Source organism: Cetorhinus maximus, chromosome 12 (assembly GCF_964194155.1).
Source record: "Cetorhinus maximus chromosome 12, sCetMax3.hap1.1, whole genome shotgun sequence".
Lineage (NCBI taxonomy): Eukaryota > Metazoa > Chordata > Chondrichthyes > Lamniformes > Cetorhinidae > Cetorhinus > Cetorhinus maximus.
Window position 1 is genome coordinate 59,262,967 of NC_135890.1, and position 15,942 is coordinate 59,278,908.

At 44.8% G+C, this 15,942-nt stretch overlaps 1 protein-coding gene across 3 annotated transcripts in view; it reads right to left on the minus strand.

The window, feature by feature from the left end:
• ntn4 (netrin 4) overlaps positions 1 to 15,713 on the minus strand; it is a 71,210-nt gene extending 55,497 nt beyond the window's left edge. For all 3 annotated transcript variants that reach the window (XM_078553721.1, XM_078553720.1, XM_078553719.1), the window contains exons 1-2: positions 15,442 to 15,713; positions 13,400 to 13,917 (exon numbers count right to left, since the gene is read on the minus strand). In XM_078553721.1, coding sequence (XP_078409847.1) covers positions 13,400 to 13,917; positions 15,442 to 15,505 — 582 coding nt within the window. In that variant the 5' untranslated portion in view covers positions 15,506 to 15,713. The remainder of the gene's footprint in view (positions 1 to 13,399; positions 13,918 to 15,441) is intronic.
• Between the last annotated feature and the right edge of the window lie 229 nt (positions 15,714 to 15,942).

The window sequence follows — 15,942 nt, forward strand, 5'->3', positions numbered from 1 at the left end:
TACACTGGTACAGCCTTATTTTTCCCATCAATTCACAGAGCAGCAAATTCGAACATTTTGAAGTAAAATGAAAGTCAGGCAATAAATATTTTACTATCATTTATCTAAAGGTAACAATTACTGGCAGTCAGCTCCAAGTGTATGTCAGATAAGGGATAGTCATATGTAATGCAAACGGTCTCTTGTATTTCCCTGCTAGCAGTGGACAATCTGCACGTGATACTGAGCCACACAGAACAGGAGAACTCATGACAGGACTGTGATAGAATACTGTAGATCGCAGCGTATAAGGCTACCCAGTGTATAGGCCGACCCCCGCTTTTGGAGCGATTTTTGGAGGTTTCAGGTCGACTTATATGCTGACATCTATGGTACTCCCCGCTTATCTGGATGAGTGAAGCTGCAAAGACACTCAAGAAGCTCGACACCATCCAGGAAAAAGCAATCTGCTTAACTGTTGGCCCATCCAGTAGCCTAAACTTTTGCCAGTGTACGGTGATGGCAGTGTGTATTGTCTACATGGTGGGATTGAACTCAGAACTTGCTAAGACTTATTTCAAACTTGAGACCTCTACCACCTAGAAGGACAAGGGTTTAGCTATATGGGGACACCACCACCTGGAAGTTCCTCTCCAAGCCACTCACCATCCTGATTTGGAAATATATCGTCATTCCTTCACTGTCACCGGGTCAAAATCCTAGAAATCCCTCCTGAACAGACACAGATTTAAGATTTTGGGCAAGAGATGCTGGGGGGGTATGTGAGGAAGAGCTTTTTTACACAGCGAGTGGTAATGACCTGGAACTCGTGGCCTACGAGGGTGGTGGAAGCAGAGACGATCAATGATTTCAAAATGAAATTGGACAGGCACTTGAGGGATATAAACTTGCAGGACTACAGGGATAGAGCGGGGAATGGGACTGACTGGATTGCTCTATAGAGAGCCAGCATGAACTTAATTGGTTGAATGGCCTCCTTCTGTGCCATAATAAAGAGTCTATGCCAATTAATAAATATACCCCATGGAAGCTTTGCATCAAGACTTGATTACAAGGCGAATCCTTCAGTTAGATTATGGGCTTGTAATGCCTGTGGTTATCCTCCATTATGGTTATCCAGCTGTTAAGCTGGGATTTGTTCAAGCTGTTAATTGCTGCTTAAATAATGAAAGCAACAAGATTGTAACTTAGACATTAGGTATTACTAAGAATGATGGATATTAGATCACTATACAGATCAGAACAGCATGTGTCATATCTATAATGTGTTTAAAATCTTTCTGCAAGTTCTCTATCAGCTTCCCATGATAAATTTTACATTCACAATGGAAACCAGGGCCACCATTAGCAGTAGGGTGTAATTACAGCACAACACATTTACATGGGCAGCGCCATTATAAATGTGGACATGGGAATTTATAACAGAAATATCAAAATAAGAACAGAATGCATGACTCTAAAAAGGGGGTTGAATGGGTCCAATTATCTGCTGCCCTCTAACTCTATTTCCCTGGCGACTGCACTGAGTCTTGACAATGGCAGATTGACCAGTGCAATATATCTGAGCCAATGTAGGACTTGTTCATTTCTTTTCCCTTTAGACACACAGTGTGGCCCAGGCCTGCAGAGCCCATACCCAACTGTAGAGAACAAGGTTGTGTGAACACTGTAGGGACTGACATGTTTACAGAGTATTGTGCACAATTCTGGGGCACCATACCTTTGAAAGGGTGTCAGGGTCATGAGGAGATTTACTGGAATAGTAGCAGAGATGAGAGACTTCAGTTATGTGAAGAGACTGGAGAAGCTGGAAATGTTCTCCTTAGAGCACAGCAGTTTAAATGGGGAATTTGATAGACGTGTTCAAAATTATTAAGAGTTTTGACATGAGTATACAGGAGAAACTGGCAGAAGAGTTAAGGATGCAGACTTAAGATGATTGTCAAAAGACCAAGCAGGAAATGCGTTCTGATCTGGAATGCACTGCCTGAGAGCCAGAAGCAGATTTGATTGCAACTATCAAAAGAGAATTGGATAGAAACTTGAAAAGGAAGAAAATGCAGAGCTGTGGGGGAAAAAGCTGGTGGGCAGGACTGACTGGATAACTCTTTCAATTAGCAGGCACAAACATAATGGGCTGAATGGCCTCCTTCGTGCTGTAGGATTCTATAATCCTAATAAATTCATGCCAAAGCCCATTTGGTGAATTTACAGAAAAAAAAACTGGATAAAAGAGATTTGCAGATACCAGAGAAATTTTTGTGATTTAAAGTGTTTCCTGTTTACCATGATAGTAACTTGATTGTGAAAGTTGTTTACTGGTTAGGCTGCTTCAAGACCAGGTTTCCTCAAACCAAGCTTAAAGCTTGAAAAGGACATTGCACTATACGCAGCTATGGCTTAGTGGCAGCATTTTCACCCCTCAAACAAATTCCCTCCTGAGATTTGAGTCTATATTTCAAGCAAACACTCCAGTGCATTACTGAGACAGTAGGATATCCCACAACAGTGCTCATAAGAAGAGTGGAGGGGTGGGGGGTTGCTGTGGTGGGGCAGGGGGAGAGGCGGTTCTCCTCAGTGGTCTGGCTGATATTTATTCTTCAGTTAACATCTATAATGGATTATCTGGTTATTATCACATTGCTGTCTGTGCAAAACCCCTCTACACAAGTTGACTGCTGCGTTTCCCACATCACAATGTAGGATCATCACAATGTTCCTAACAGCACTGTGGGTGTACCTACACCACATGGACTGCAGTGGTTCAAGAAGGCAGCTCACCACCACCTTCTCAAGGGCAACTAGGGGTGGGCAATAAATGCTGGCCCAGCCAGCGAAGCCCACATCCCATGAATGAATAGAAATAAAACAATGATGCGATACTGCACAGGTACTATAGGCTGTAAAAAAAATTAGAATGTCCTGAGGTTGTAAGAGGCGCTATATAAGTGTAGCTCTATGTCTGCCACATTTTATGATACTTCTGTTGTGCAGAGCCTTGGTCAGACCTCATCAGGAGCAACTGCATTCAGCTCTGGGCACTGCACCTCAAAAGGACACACTGACCTGGGAGGAGATGCAACACAAATTCACCAGAAAGATACTGGGGCTAAAAGGGTTAAATTATGAGGCAGGGTTGCATAAAGCTGGCTTCTATCCCCTTGAGCGTAGAAGATTAAGGGCTGATTAAGAGGTGTGTAAAATGATTAAAGGAATTAATAGGGCAGACTGAGTGAAACTATTTCCTCTGGTTAGACAGGCCCGAACAAGGGGACCGGCCCTTAAAATTAGAGCCAGACCAGTCAGGAATGATATGAGGAAGCACTGCTTCGCACAATGGGGGGCGGAAATCTGGAACTCTTTTCCCCAAAAAGCTGTTACGGTTGGGGGTCAATTGAAACTTTCAAGGCTAATTTTGGTTAGGGTTAGGTAGGGTATAAAGGGGCACGGTGCTTAGGCAAGTAAATGGCATTCAGGAGGAGGTCAGTCGTGGTCAAATTCAATGTCAAAATAGGCTCGAGGGGCCAAATGTCCTACTCCAGTTTCTGTGCCCCTGTTCATCTGCTTCATTTTTACTGGACCAAAGAGGTCATGTGGTGCAGTGTTTAGTGTCCTGCCTCTGAGCTAGAAGCTCTGGGTTCAAGTCCCACTCCAGGACTTGATATCCATAGAAAGTACGTTCAAAATGTGGCTAAACAGGTTGATTATCAACCTGCAAATCCTTCCAACACACATCAACTGCAGGCAGTAGAGTGGGAGAGATTCCTGGTCAGCCATGTGATGGAAAGAAAATTAGAGCCTCTACCATCGCCATCCATAGCTCTGGACTACAACATGCATGTATAAGTGTATGTTGTCACAGCAACTCGGAGTCCTTGGGGGCTGGGTGGGAGGGGTGGTCCATTGGCTGGATGGCTAGTATGGGTCAGATTGGTGCCAGCGATACAGGCTTTGTTCCCTGTTCCAGCTGCAGGTGGATTCAGGACTTGCCTCCTTGTCCTACCTGTGGAGGGAGGCCGTGGCACTGTGGGTCAGACCTGCCTTTGGGCAGAGAACTGAAGAAGAAGAAATCATCGCTGGACCAGACCAGACAGGGGAAAATCAGGGTGGCTCACACAGCTGATCGCCATCCAGTGACCCCTGTTGGATAATGTGGCTGCTCGGTTATCGGGTTTGGGTTCAGGTGTGATGCTTCATCTGGTCAAATAGCACACCACCACCCATTGTACATGTGAAGGTACCAACTGCACAGTGTAGGGCAAGGGAGAAGAATATTAGTGGAATGGGGTTGGGGGAAGGGAGGTGAGTGGAGATTATGTGTGGGCTGGAGGGCGTGGGGAGGGGGCGTTGGGTGATGTGGGAAGAGTGCCTTTGAGTTAGCTGGGAGAATGTCTTACTCCTGGGACCTACCTTACATTGAGGCTCAAGGCCCCTACCAGGTGATGGGCCTGCACTGGGAATAAGCCTGGGTCCTTTTTTCTAGCAGACACGACTTGGTATGTACCCTATACCTGTCGATCGTCCAGAGAGGATTCAATTTGGAATTGAGCAGCTTATTATGAAGCCCTGTCTCCATAGCAACAAGGGAGTGAGTCATCGAGTGTGATAAATGCTAAGTATTTTTCAATTTTGTCAAAAACAGTACAAACATATAGAGAGTATAAGCACCACTGTACACAGTGCATGAGAAAACATGTTTCAGAATTCTTTTCAAATTCTTCAATTCCTTTATGACCCACGCCCTGAAGCAGTTCCATTCTTTGATGTGTGTGCAAATTTGCAGTTGATCTTTTAACTGGAATTGCCACATTTGTGGTGCATTTCAGGGATGTGTGCAAACTAATGACCGATAATTTCACCCAGTTTCAGAATCAACCGAGAGACTTCCAAAAAGCTGAAAATTGATGTGTTTTTACGTTGGCAGAATTACTGCATGGAACAGCTCAATATCACAGGATGCACGGACACTACACTAGACCTAAAGTTCTGTTCCTAGGCTGATTCTTTCTAACCCATATGCAGTAATACGCCACTATTTATCTTATTGGTAGGAGATTCACAGATACTTCCCCACCCATTCACAGATAGTCCCTCATTCACAGATAATACCACACACCCCCCCAATCAACAGATACCTTCGCCCCTCATTCAGAACAAAATGGTATAAATTTAAAAGGGTGTAATAAACAGAGGTTATGAATGTGTACAATTTTTTTAGGTGGGAGGAGAGCCTATGGTGTTATTAGTTAATAAAGCATTATGGACTCCTGGGCTTTATTAATAGACATACAGTATAAAAGACAGGAAGTTAAGCTAAAGCTATATGAAACACTACCTCTGCCTCAGCTGAGTATTGTGTTCAATTCTGGGCACCACAATTTAGGAAGGACATGAAGGCTCTGGAATGGGTACAGAAGAGATTCACTAGATTAGTTCCAGGGATGAGAGATAACAGAGATTGGAGAAGCTGGGATGTTTCTCCCATAGGAGAGAAGGCTAACAGGAAATCTGACAGAGGCATTTAAAATCATGAAGGATTTAGATGGAGTAAATATTGAGAAACTGTTTCCAGTGGCTGAAACAATAGCCAGAGGTCAGAGATTTAAGATAATTGGCAAGGCAGCCGGAGGTGGCATGAGGAAAATCCTTTCTACACAATGAATGGTTAGGATCTGAAATATCCTGCCTGGTACAGAAGTAGATACAGGATCAACAGGGACTTTCAAAAATGAGTTGGATAAATACTTGAAGAAGAAAAAATTTGCAGGAATATAGGGAAAGAGAAGGGGTGTGGGACTAACTGGACTGCTCTTTGAAAAAGTCAGCAAAGACGTGATGGGCTGAATGGTCTCCTGTGCTGCACTATCGTATGTATGATTCAAGGGTATTTCTCCCCATTCACAAATATTTCCTCCATTCATAAATATTCACCCCTCTGTTTACACAACTGCGACCACATTCAAAGTCAGTTAGAACTCAAGTGTCAGAGGTGAATCCCTGCCTGGACAATATCCAGGCTTGGGCTGACAAGTGGCAAGAAACATTCACACCACACAAGTGCCAGATAATGACCAGCTCCAACAAGAGAGAATCCAACAATCTCACCTTCACATTCCATGTCATTTTCATCATGATTCCCCCACTATCAACATCCTGGGGATTACCATTGACCAGAAACTGAACTGGACTAGCCACATAAATACTGTGGCTACAAGACATAAATACTGTGGCTACAACAGCAGGTCAGAGGCTGGGAATTCTGTAGAGAGTAACTCATCCCCTGACTCCCCAAAGCCTATCCACCATTTACAAGGCACAAGTCAGGAGTGTGATTTTTTTTATTCGTTCATGGGATGTGGGCGTCGCTGGCTAAGCCAGCATTTTTATTTTACATCCCTAGTTGCCCTTGAGAAAGTGGTAGTGAGCCGCCTTCTTGAACCTCTGCAGTCCATGTGGTGTAGGTACACCCATAATGCTGTTAGGGAGGGAGTTCCAGGATTTTGAACCAGCGACAGTGATGGAACAGTGATACAGTTCCAAGTCAGGATGGTGAGTGGCTTGGAGGGGAACTTCCAGGTGTTGATGTTCCCATCCATCTGTTGCCCTTGTCCTTTTAGGTGGTAGCAGTCTTGGGTTTGGAAGGTGCTGTCTAAGGAGCCTAGGTGAGTTGCTGATGGATGGAAAATGAATGTGATGGAATACTCTCCATTTGCCTGAATGAGTGTAACTCCAAGAAGCTCAACATCATCCCGGACAAAGCAGACTGCTTGATTGGCACCCCATCCACCACCTTCAACATTCACTCCCTCCACCACTGACACACAGTAACAGCAGTGCGTACCATCTACAAGATAACGCAACTCGCCAAGGCTCCTTCAACAGCATCAACAGGAATGACATTGGCTATCCATTAGTTCTTTGGCACTACACCTTTTTCTAACAAATTATTGAATATGTGTAGTAATGCCTCTGCTATCTCTTCCCTAGATTCTTTAAAAATGTGTTGATGCAATCCATCCGGACCGGGGAATTTATCATCTCTGAGTTTGTTTAGTTTATTCAATACATCCCGTTTTTATTTTAAATGCATTTATCTCATTTCTCATTTCATTCAATGTCAAGTCTACTTATTCTACCTCCCTGGTAAATACTGAAGTAAAATAGCTATTTAATACTTCTGCCATCTCTATATCAGACCTGTAGTATTATCCTGTCCTTAATGGTCCCATTCTCATCAGTCATAGTGATATAAGGAGCCATAGAATTACTTTCCTTAAATTAATTGTAGATTATCACTGTGAATTTCCTCATGGGTGCTCCTGTCACTGGACTAGTAATCCAGAGATCCAGGCTAATGCTCTGAGGACATGGACTCAAGTCCCACCATGGCAGCTGGTGGAATTTAAATTCAATTAATAAGTCTGCAATATAAACTAGTCTCAGTAATGGTGACTGTGAAACTATCACTGATTGTCATAGATCCATCTGGCTCACACTGTCCTTTAGGGAAGGAAATCTGCCATCCTTACCTGTTCTGTCCTACATGTGACTCCAGATCCAAAGCAATGTCGTTGACTCTTAACTGCCCTCTGAAATGGCCCAGCAAGTCACCCAGTTAGGGTGGCTTGCTAGGCCAATTAGGGATGGGCAAAAAGTGCTGACCTTACCAGTGACGCCCACATCCCATAAAAGAATAAAGAGAAAAAAAAGATTGGCAGCTGTCATATCTGAGTAGGACTGGTGGGCCCTCAGATACTATGTGTAAATCAGGGTTACACTAAGCTTCTAGGCTGCTGATCAAGAAAAAAACAAGGAAATTACCAGTGCATATTACAGGAATAATAGTTACACGGCACAGAAGGAAGCCATTCAGCCCATCATATCTGTGCCAGCACGTTATCCAGCCTAATCCCATTTTCCAGCTCTTTGTCCATAACCTTATTGGTTATGACACCACAAGTGCATATCCAAGTGTTTTTTTTTAAATGTCATGAATATTTCTCTCTCTACCTCCCTTTCAGGCTGCAAATTCCAGACCCCCACCTCCCTCTGGGTGAAAAGAATTACTCCTCAACCTCCCCGTAATCCATCTGCCAATTACTTTAAATCTATGCCTCCTGGTTACTGACCTCACTGCTAATGGAAACAAGCCCTTCTTATCCACTCCATCCACACCATCATAATTTTATACACCTCAATTAAATCTCCCCATAGCCTCCTCTATTCCACAGAAATTAACCCCAGCCTATCCAACTTTTTGTCACAGCTCAAATTCTCCATTCCTGGCAACATCCTCTTAAAATCTCTCTGTGCCCTCTCTAGTGTGATCATATCCTTCCTATAATGCAGTGACCAGAACTGTATGATGTACTCTAGCTGCGATCTAACTAGTGTTTTATCCAGTTCCAGCATAATCTTATATTCTTTTCCTCAGGTTGTAATGGCATGTATCCCATGTGCCTTCTCAACCACCTTATCCATCTGTCCTGATACTTCAGGGATCTGTGGACATGCACTCCAAGTCCCTCTGTTCCTCTACATTTCTCCATATCCTACCATTTATTGTGTATTCCCTCGCCTTGTTTACCTTCCCCAAATGTATCACCTCACACCTCTCTGGATTGAATTCAGTTTGCCACTTTTCTGCCCCCCGACCAATCCATTGCTATCTCCCTGCAGTCTACAGCTTAATTCTTCAATATTAAACCACATGGCCAATTTTCGTATCATCTACCAATCTCTTAAACATATCTTCTACATTCAAATCAAAATCATTGATATATACCATGAACAGCATGGGACCAGTACTGAGCCCTGTGGAACCTCACTGGAAGCAGCTTTCCAGTCACAAAAACACCTGTTGACCATGACCCTTTTCTTCCTGCCACTGAGCCAATTTTGGATCTAGCTTGCCACTTACCCTTGGGTCCCATGGACTTATATTCTTCTGACCAGTCTGACATGTGAGACCTTGTCAAAAGCCTTCTTAAATCCACATAGAGGACATCAAATGTGCCGCCCTCTTCAATCCTCCTTGCGATTCCCTCAAAAAATTCAGTCATTAGTCAGATGTGACATTCCCTTAACAAATTCATGCTGACTGTCTTTGATTAATCCACGCCTTTCAAAATGATGAGCAATATTGCCCCCCTGAACTTTTTCCGACAATTTTCCCACCACCGAGGTTGGGCTACTCGGGCTATTGCTTTCTCCCTTTGGAAACAATGGTACATCATTAACTGTCCTCTAGCACCATGCCTGTAGCCAGGGAGAATCGGAAAATGATGGTCAGAGCCTCTGCTATTCCTTCCCTTGTTTCTTTTAACAGCCTGGGATACATGACATCCAGGCCTTTCTAGGGTGCTAAACCCCTTACCTCCTTCTTAACTACAAGGTCTGCATTAACCCCTCTTTCATGAAGACAGATGCAAATTATTCATTAAGAGCCATGCCATGCCTTCCACCTCCACACACAGGCTACCTTTTGGTCTCCAGTTGACCCTACTCCTACCTTAGTAGGGAGGTGGTGGCATAGTGGTATTATCACTAGTGTTAGTGTTCCAGAGTAATGCTCTGGGGACCCAGGTTTGAATCCTACCACAGCAGATGGTGAAATTTGAATCCAATAAAAATCTGGAATTAAAAATCTGATGATGAACACAAAACCATCACTGATTGTTGCAAAAACCCATCTGATTCACTAATATCCTTTAGGGAAGGAAATCTGCTGTCCTTACCTGGTCTGGCCTATATATGTGACTCCAGGCCCACAGCAATGTGGTTGACTCTTACAAATGTCCTCTGAACAAGGGCAATTAGGGATGGGCAATAATGCTGGCCTAGCGACACCCACATCCCATGAACGAATAATAAAAAAAATCCTCTTGCTCTCAATGCATTTATAAAACTTTGGGTTTTTCTTGATTTTACTCGACAATATTTTTTCATACCCTCGCTTTGCTTTCCTAATTTTCTTTTTTAATTTCACCCTTACACTTTCTATACTCCTCTAGGCTTCCTGCAACATTGAGCTCTCGGGATCTGACACAAGCTTCCCTTAATTGCTTTCTCTTACCCTGTATACTCATTGGTAACCAAGAGGCTCTAGATTTGGGAGTCCCACTCATTATCTTTGTGGGAATATATTTGTTCAGAACCCTCACTATCTCTTCCTGGAATGCCTCCCACTGCCCCGACATTGATTTACCTTCAAGTAGCAGATGAAATTTAATGCAGAGAAGTGCAAAGTTATACATTTTGTTAGGAAGAATGAGGAGACACAATATAAAATAAAGGGCACAATCAGGGTCGTCCCTAGAGAGGTGCAGGGCCAAGTGGAAATCACACTGTGTGGGCCCCCCATAACATTTTTAGACAAGTCTCCTCTGACGGTGGGGTCCCTGAGCGTGTGTGTGAAAAGGAGCACCAGCAGCTCCCAGCTACTGAGCACTCGGTTACAAGCATGCACTGCACTATTGACTGTGATAACTGTGTCGACGTAAGACTACACCTTGCTTCCAAGGCTGAACATAATTGTTGGCCCTTATGTTGTTAAGGAGGAATCCATGATCGCTCTGGGATTCCGTTAGAACATGTTTACTAACACACCCCACACCCCAACTGGAGAAGACTTTAAAGTCGGAATGTTCCAGCCCCTCATGCTGGTGGGATCTTCTGGTTCCACCAATGTGAATTGAGATTTCAATGGCTTGCTGGCCCCTCCAACGGGGGAACCAGCCGGGGTGGGGGGGAGGGGGGGGGGCTGGAAAATTCCAGCCTAAACGTCGTGGTGAGGGCATTCACTGTGTTCAACTTTAAAAAAGAGAAATTACAAACACAATGCAATAAATAATTTGATTTAAAAAAAAATGACAGTCCATCTTCCAACGTTAAACAAATGTTAGTTGCAAATGCAAACTGGAGGAAAAAAAAAGGAAGAAGCGGAGGGTTTCAACTGCCCAGGACCAAAAATAAACACAGCAAGTGACTTACCCGCAGGCCAGACACTACAAGCTGTCTTTAAAGACGTTAACTATTTTGGAAACTTCATCTTTGCCCCTCTGCAGTGAATGAGAGTTGGAATAAAAGCTACTCCGCTGCTACTGCCGAGGGCAGCGCTGCATTCTCCATGGGTGACGGACGGGGCTGTGCCTGCACCGAGCTTTCGGTCAAGTGGCCCACTGTCTTGGCAGGGATTTATCCTTGTTCATATGGTTTTAACCTGCTTTCTCTTGTACCCTTTTATGAGTTTTGGAGAGGGGATACCTGTTTCGTTTATTCACTTATATCCACCAGTAAGCACTCATTTTGAGCTTAGAGTGTGAGAGACAGTGAATCAGCTGATATCTCCTACAGGCTGTATTACATCTTACACCGTGATGTTGAAGCGCTGGGCCCCACTGTTACCCCTATTCACCATACCCTAGGGGCTGGTCTGAGTACAATTCTAAAGTGGGTACAGGAAGGAAGAGATTTGGGTTATTTGTGCAGGGCAGGGTGAGAAATTGGTTAAAAAAAGCTTACAGGATCCTGGGCTTTATAAATAGAGGCATAGAGTACAAAAGCAAGAAAGCTATGGTGAACCTTTATAAAACACTGGTTCAGCCTCAATTGGAGGATCATGTCCAATTCTGGACAACGCAATTTAGGAAGGATGTGATGGCAGTAGAGGGCGCAGAAAAGATTTATAAGAATGGTTCCAGGGATGGGGGACTTCGGATACACTGGAGAAGCTAGGGCTGTTCTCTTTAGAGAAAAGAACGTCGAATGGAGCTTTGACAGAGGTGTTCAAAATCATGATGGGTCTACACAGAATAGAGAGAAACTGTTCCCATTACAAAAATTTTAAGTGGTTGGCAAAAGAACTAAAACTGACATGAGAAAAAACTTCTCTACGCAGTGAGTGGTTTTGATTTGGAGTGAACTGCCTGAGAGTGTAGTGGAGGAGGCAGACAGAATCTAAAGGGAATTGGATAAGCACCTGAAGAATAAAACCTTGCAGGGCTACGGGGAAAGGGCAGGGTATGGGTTGATGGGACGAGCTAAATTGCTCACTAATCAAAATGATAAGCTGCTGAGTGTTCACCTCCTGCTGAGGTCGTGGAAAGCAAATTTGATCTATCTACTGGCTAACCCGAAATAATGATATTTCTCACACTTCTCCAGCATGCACGCTGGTCCTGGAGGTGGAAAAAGCAATGAAACGATTATCATTCCTGCTTTGAAGTGGGAGAAACATCGCCAATGTGGCCCAAGGAAGATTTTGTCAATTTGTAACTCAACCTAGGTGCCGGTATCTGCCCTCCTGCCCTAACATAACTACTAATCATAATGTACACATTGGGTCAAACAAACTTACAGCACAAATGTGTCACCCCTAATATGGAGTGAGAGTGATATATATGGGAGATAAAGTTATAGGTGTCACTCCTGATATACTGTAACAAGCGTACTTAATATTGTCTTATTGGATATCTCAGAGCGTTTTACAGACAATGAAGTTGAAATGTAGTCACTGTTGTAATGTAGGAAACCCGGCAGCCAATTTGTGCACACCAAGCCTCCAAAAACAGCAAAGTGATCATCTGTTTTTTGTGGTGTTGATTGAGGGATAAATATTGGCCAGGACACTAGGTAGAACTACCCTGCTCTTCTTCAAAATTGCACCAGGAGATCTTATAGATCCTTCTGAGAGGGCAGACAGGGCTTCGGTTTAATGTTTCAAGTGAAAGACAGTACTTCCAACAGTGCAGCACTCTCTCAGTATTGCACTGGGGTGTCAGTCTGAATTTTTGTGCTCAAATCCTGGAGTGGAATTTGAATCCAGAACCTAATGACTCAAAGGTGAGAGTGCAACCAACTGAGCCAAAGGAATATATCAGGATTTTGTTTATATCACTTAGATTTTAGGCTCGTGAGTAGTGGGTTCAAGTTTCACTCCAGACTTGGGCACATAGCCTTGGTTGGCATTTCTGGTGCAGTCCTGAAGGAGTGCTGCACTGTTAGAGGTGGTAAACTGAGGTCCCATCTGCTCTTTCGGGTGGATGTGGAAGATTTGATGAAGAACAGGGGAGTTCTGGCCAATTTTTATCCCTCAAAGAACACCTTTGAAAAGGTGCTTAAGTGTTTTTTTTTCCATTGCTGTTTGTAGGATTGTGCATCATCTAAATAAGGTGCCACACTTCCCTACATTACAACAGGAACTACACTCCAAAAGCACTTAATTGACCCTGAAGCATTTTGAAATGTCATGAGGACATGAAATGTACTATATAAATGCAAGCTGTTTCTATCTTAAACAATGGATGTCCTGCCAAGGAGTCAGGGGACCCTAATTTGTCCACTGGCCATTTACACCCCAAGTCAGTATCACTCTGTGAAATATGGGGAAGATTATTACCTCTCCTCGGCTACAAGGAAGTGGATTTGAATATCTGGAAGTACAAATTGCCCCAACGCCATTCTGATCATCTGGTAGCCCAAAGGTGTCACTACAGTTCGTGGCAAAATACTTGTAGGGTTTCCAGGTGGAACCAAAGTCTTGGGAACGTTCCAGAACCATGGCAGCAGGCCTAGGAGACTTAAAGATCATAATGAGGTGGGTGAAGTAAAAGTAGGTCTCCAGATCCAGCTGGATGGTTTCCCTGTAGCTCCCCAGGGCTGACTGCCACCAGGTGTGTGGGAACTGGAATGAAGAATCAGTCATTGCAGTGGCTGGGTGGCCATGGGTCCCACTACACTTCTCACATCTTGGTGGATCCTCACAACCCCTCCCTGAGTACGAACAGAAGAGCTCGGTGGAGTTAATGCCACAGGTGGTACTGGTTCGTAGCTCTCTGGCTGCAGCCAGGTTCCCCAGCCGAGGGTTACAGGCTCCAGACTCACAGTGCCGCCTCACCCCAGGCGCATCTATTGATCCTGAAAAAGAAATAAACAGGAATCCAAATTACGACCAGCACCTAGCACATCAAACCCACACAATCTACACGTCACCAAGGTGCACTGCTCCAAAAAGGCTATCAAAAGTTTCTGACTTCAAAGTTCAATCCACTTTCACTCCAGTCTGACATAAGCACAGACACAAAACTACTTTTAAAAAAGTTATCTATATATAATCCTCTAACAAATGCTATTCAAACATAAAATTACTTTTTATCTGTTTTCAAATGCAGTAATATTTAGGAATGGATTTTGTGCAGTGAAGTGAAAGACATCAGTCCAAACTATGGTTGTAAACATGTGCTTGAGGTCACTCGTCAATCTGAAATTATTCCGAATCTCATTTCTCCCTCCTTTATCCTTGCTGGACATTGGTCAGTTTGATCCCCGGCCCAGTTACTGTTACCCTTATGATTGGTTAGTTTGGTCACTCCCTCCCTGTTATTGGTCAGTTTGATCCCTGTTCCAGTTACTGCCTCCCTTGTGATTGGTCAATCTGGTCATTGTCTTCCTCTGATTGGTCAGTTTGATCCCCTGGTCCCGTTACTCTCTCCCTCTGATTGGTCAGTTTGTTGCCATGGTCCATCCATTTCTGTCTCCCTGGGATTAGTCAATTTGGTCACTCTCTCCCTAGGATTGGTCAGTTTGTAGCCACTGTCCAGTTGTTTTCTCCCTGTGATTGGTCAGGTCGGGATCTCCATGGTGAAGCTGACCGGGTAGTCTCGGTAGTAACAAAAACAGAAAACGCTGGAAAGAGTCAGCGGGTCTGACAGCTCCCAGAGTTAACGTTTCGAGTCCATATGACCCTTCTTCAGCTCTGAAACTCGAAACATTAACTTTGTTTTTCTCTCTCCACAGATGCTGTCAGACCTGCTGAGTTTTTCCAGCATTTTCTGTTTTTGTTTCAGATTCCCAGCACCCGCGGTATTTTGCTTTTAGTCTCGGCAGTAATGTTGGTCTCTGCTGTTTAACAGTTAAGAGTTACCCTGGAAGGGAAGTCTCAGAGCCAAGAACTGAAATTCATCAGGATCCAGCGGGTTTAATGTTCCCGGTTTGTGGACTCACATCAGAGGTTCACAAACTCGGGGAGGAAAACTCTAGAAAGAGGCACATGAGAGAGAGTGAGAGCAGGAGGAGAGGTCAGTGGCGGGGGAGGGGGTGAGGTTAGAGGGTGAGGGTAGGGGCTGTGGGTAGGGGTTGAGGACAAAGGGTGCGGATGGGAGTGAGGGAAGGGAGTGAATGCAGGGAATGAGGGAAGGGGATGAGGGTAGGGGGTGAGGGCAGGGGTTCAGGGCAGGGGGTGTGGAGAGGGCAGGGATTGAGAGGGTAGGGGGACAGAAGAGGGGGTGAGGGTAGTGGATGAGGGTAGGGGGTGCGGGCAGGGGGTCAGGGCAGACACTCTCCGTTTGGATCTACAACCTGGCAGCTCCAACCCCCCACCCCCCCCTCTCCCCGGACCCCTCCTGTCCCCGGATCCCCTCCTGTCCATGTCCCGATACCTACCGACTAGCCGGGGCTGGCCGCCCAGGGACAGCAGGACACAGGCGGCCACCCACAAGCGGTTCATCTCCGCTGCACTCAGTCTGAATGGGGGCTTCAGGCTCTCCGGACACGGGGGTCAGGCTGCTCCTTCCCGGGACCTCCTTGTGATCGGCATCCCCCCTGCTCGCTGCTGCTCCTCCGCATGGAAACTGCCGGCTCCCGGCTCCGCTCAAGAGAGGCTGTCCCTCTCTCTGATTCCTGCTCCCTCTCTCCTCCTCCCCCCTACATCTCTCTCTCTCTCTCTGTGTATATATATATTTCCCCTCCCTCTCTCTGTATTTCGCTCCCTCTAATTGTTAGTTTAATATCTCCTTTGTCACACACACACCCTCTCTCGCTCCCTCTCTCTACTTTCCCCTCCCTCTGCCTACACACTCTCTCCCAATTGTAGTTTTTCCTCCTGCATTCTCTGTATCTTTCTCCATTTATTTCCTTATTTTCTATTTCTCTGTCCCGCTCTCT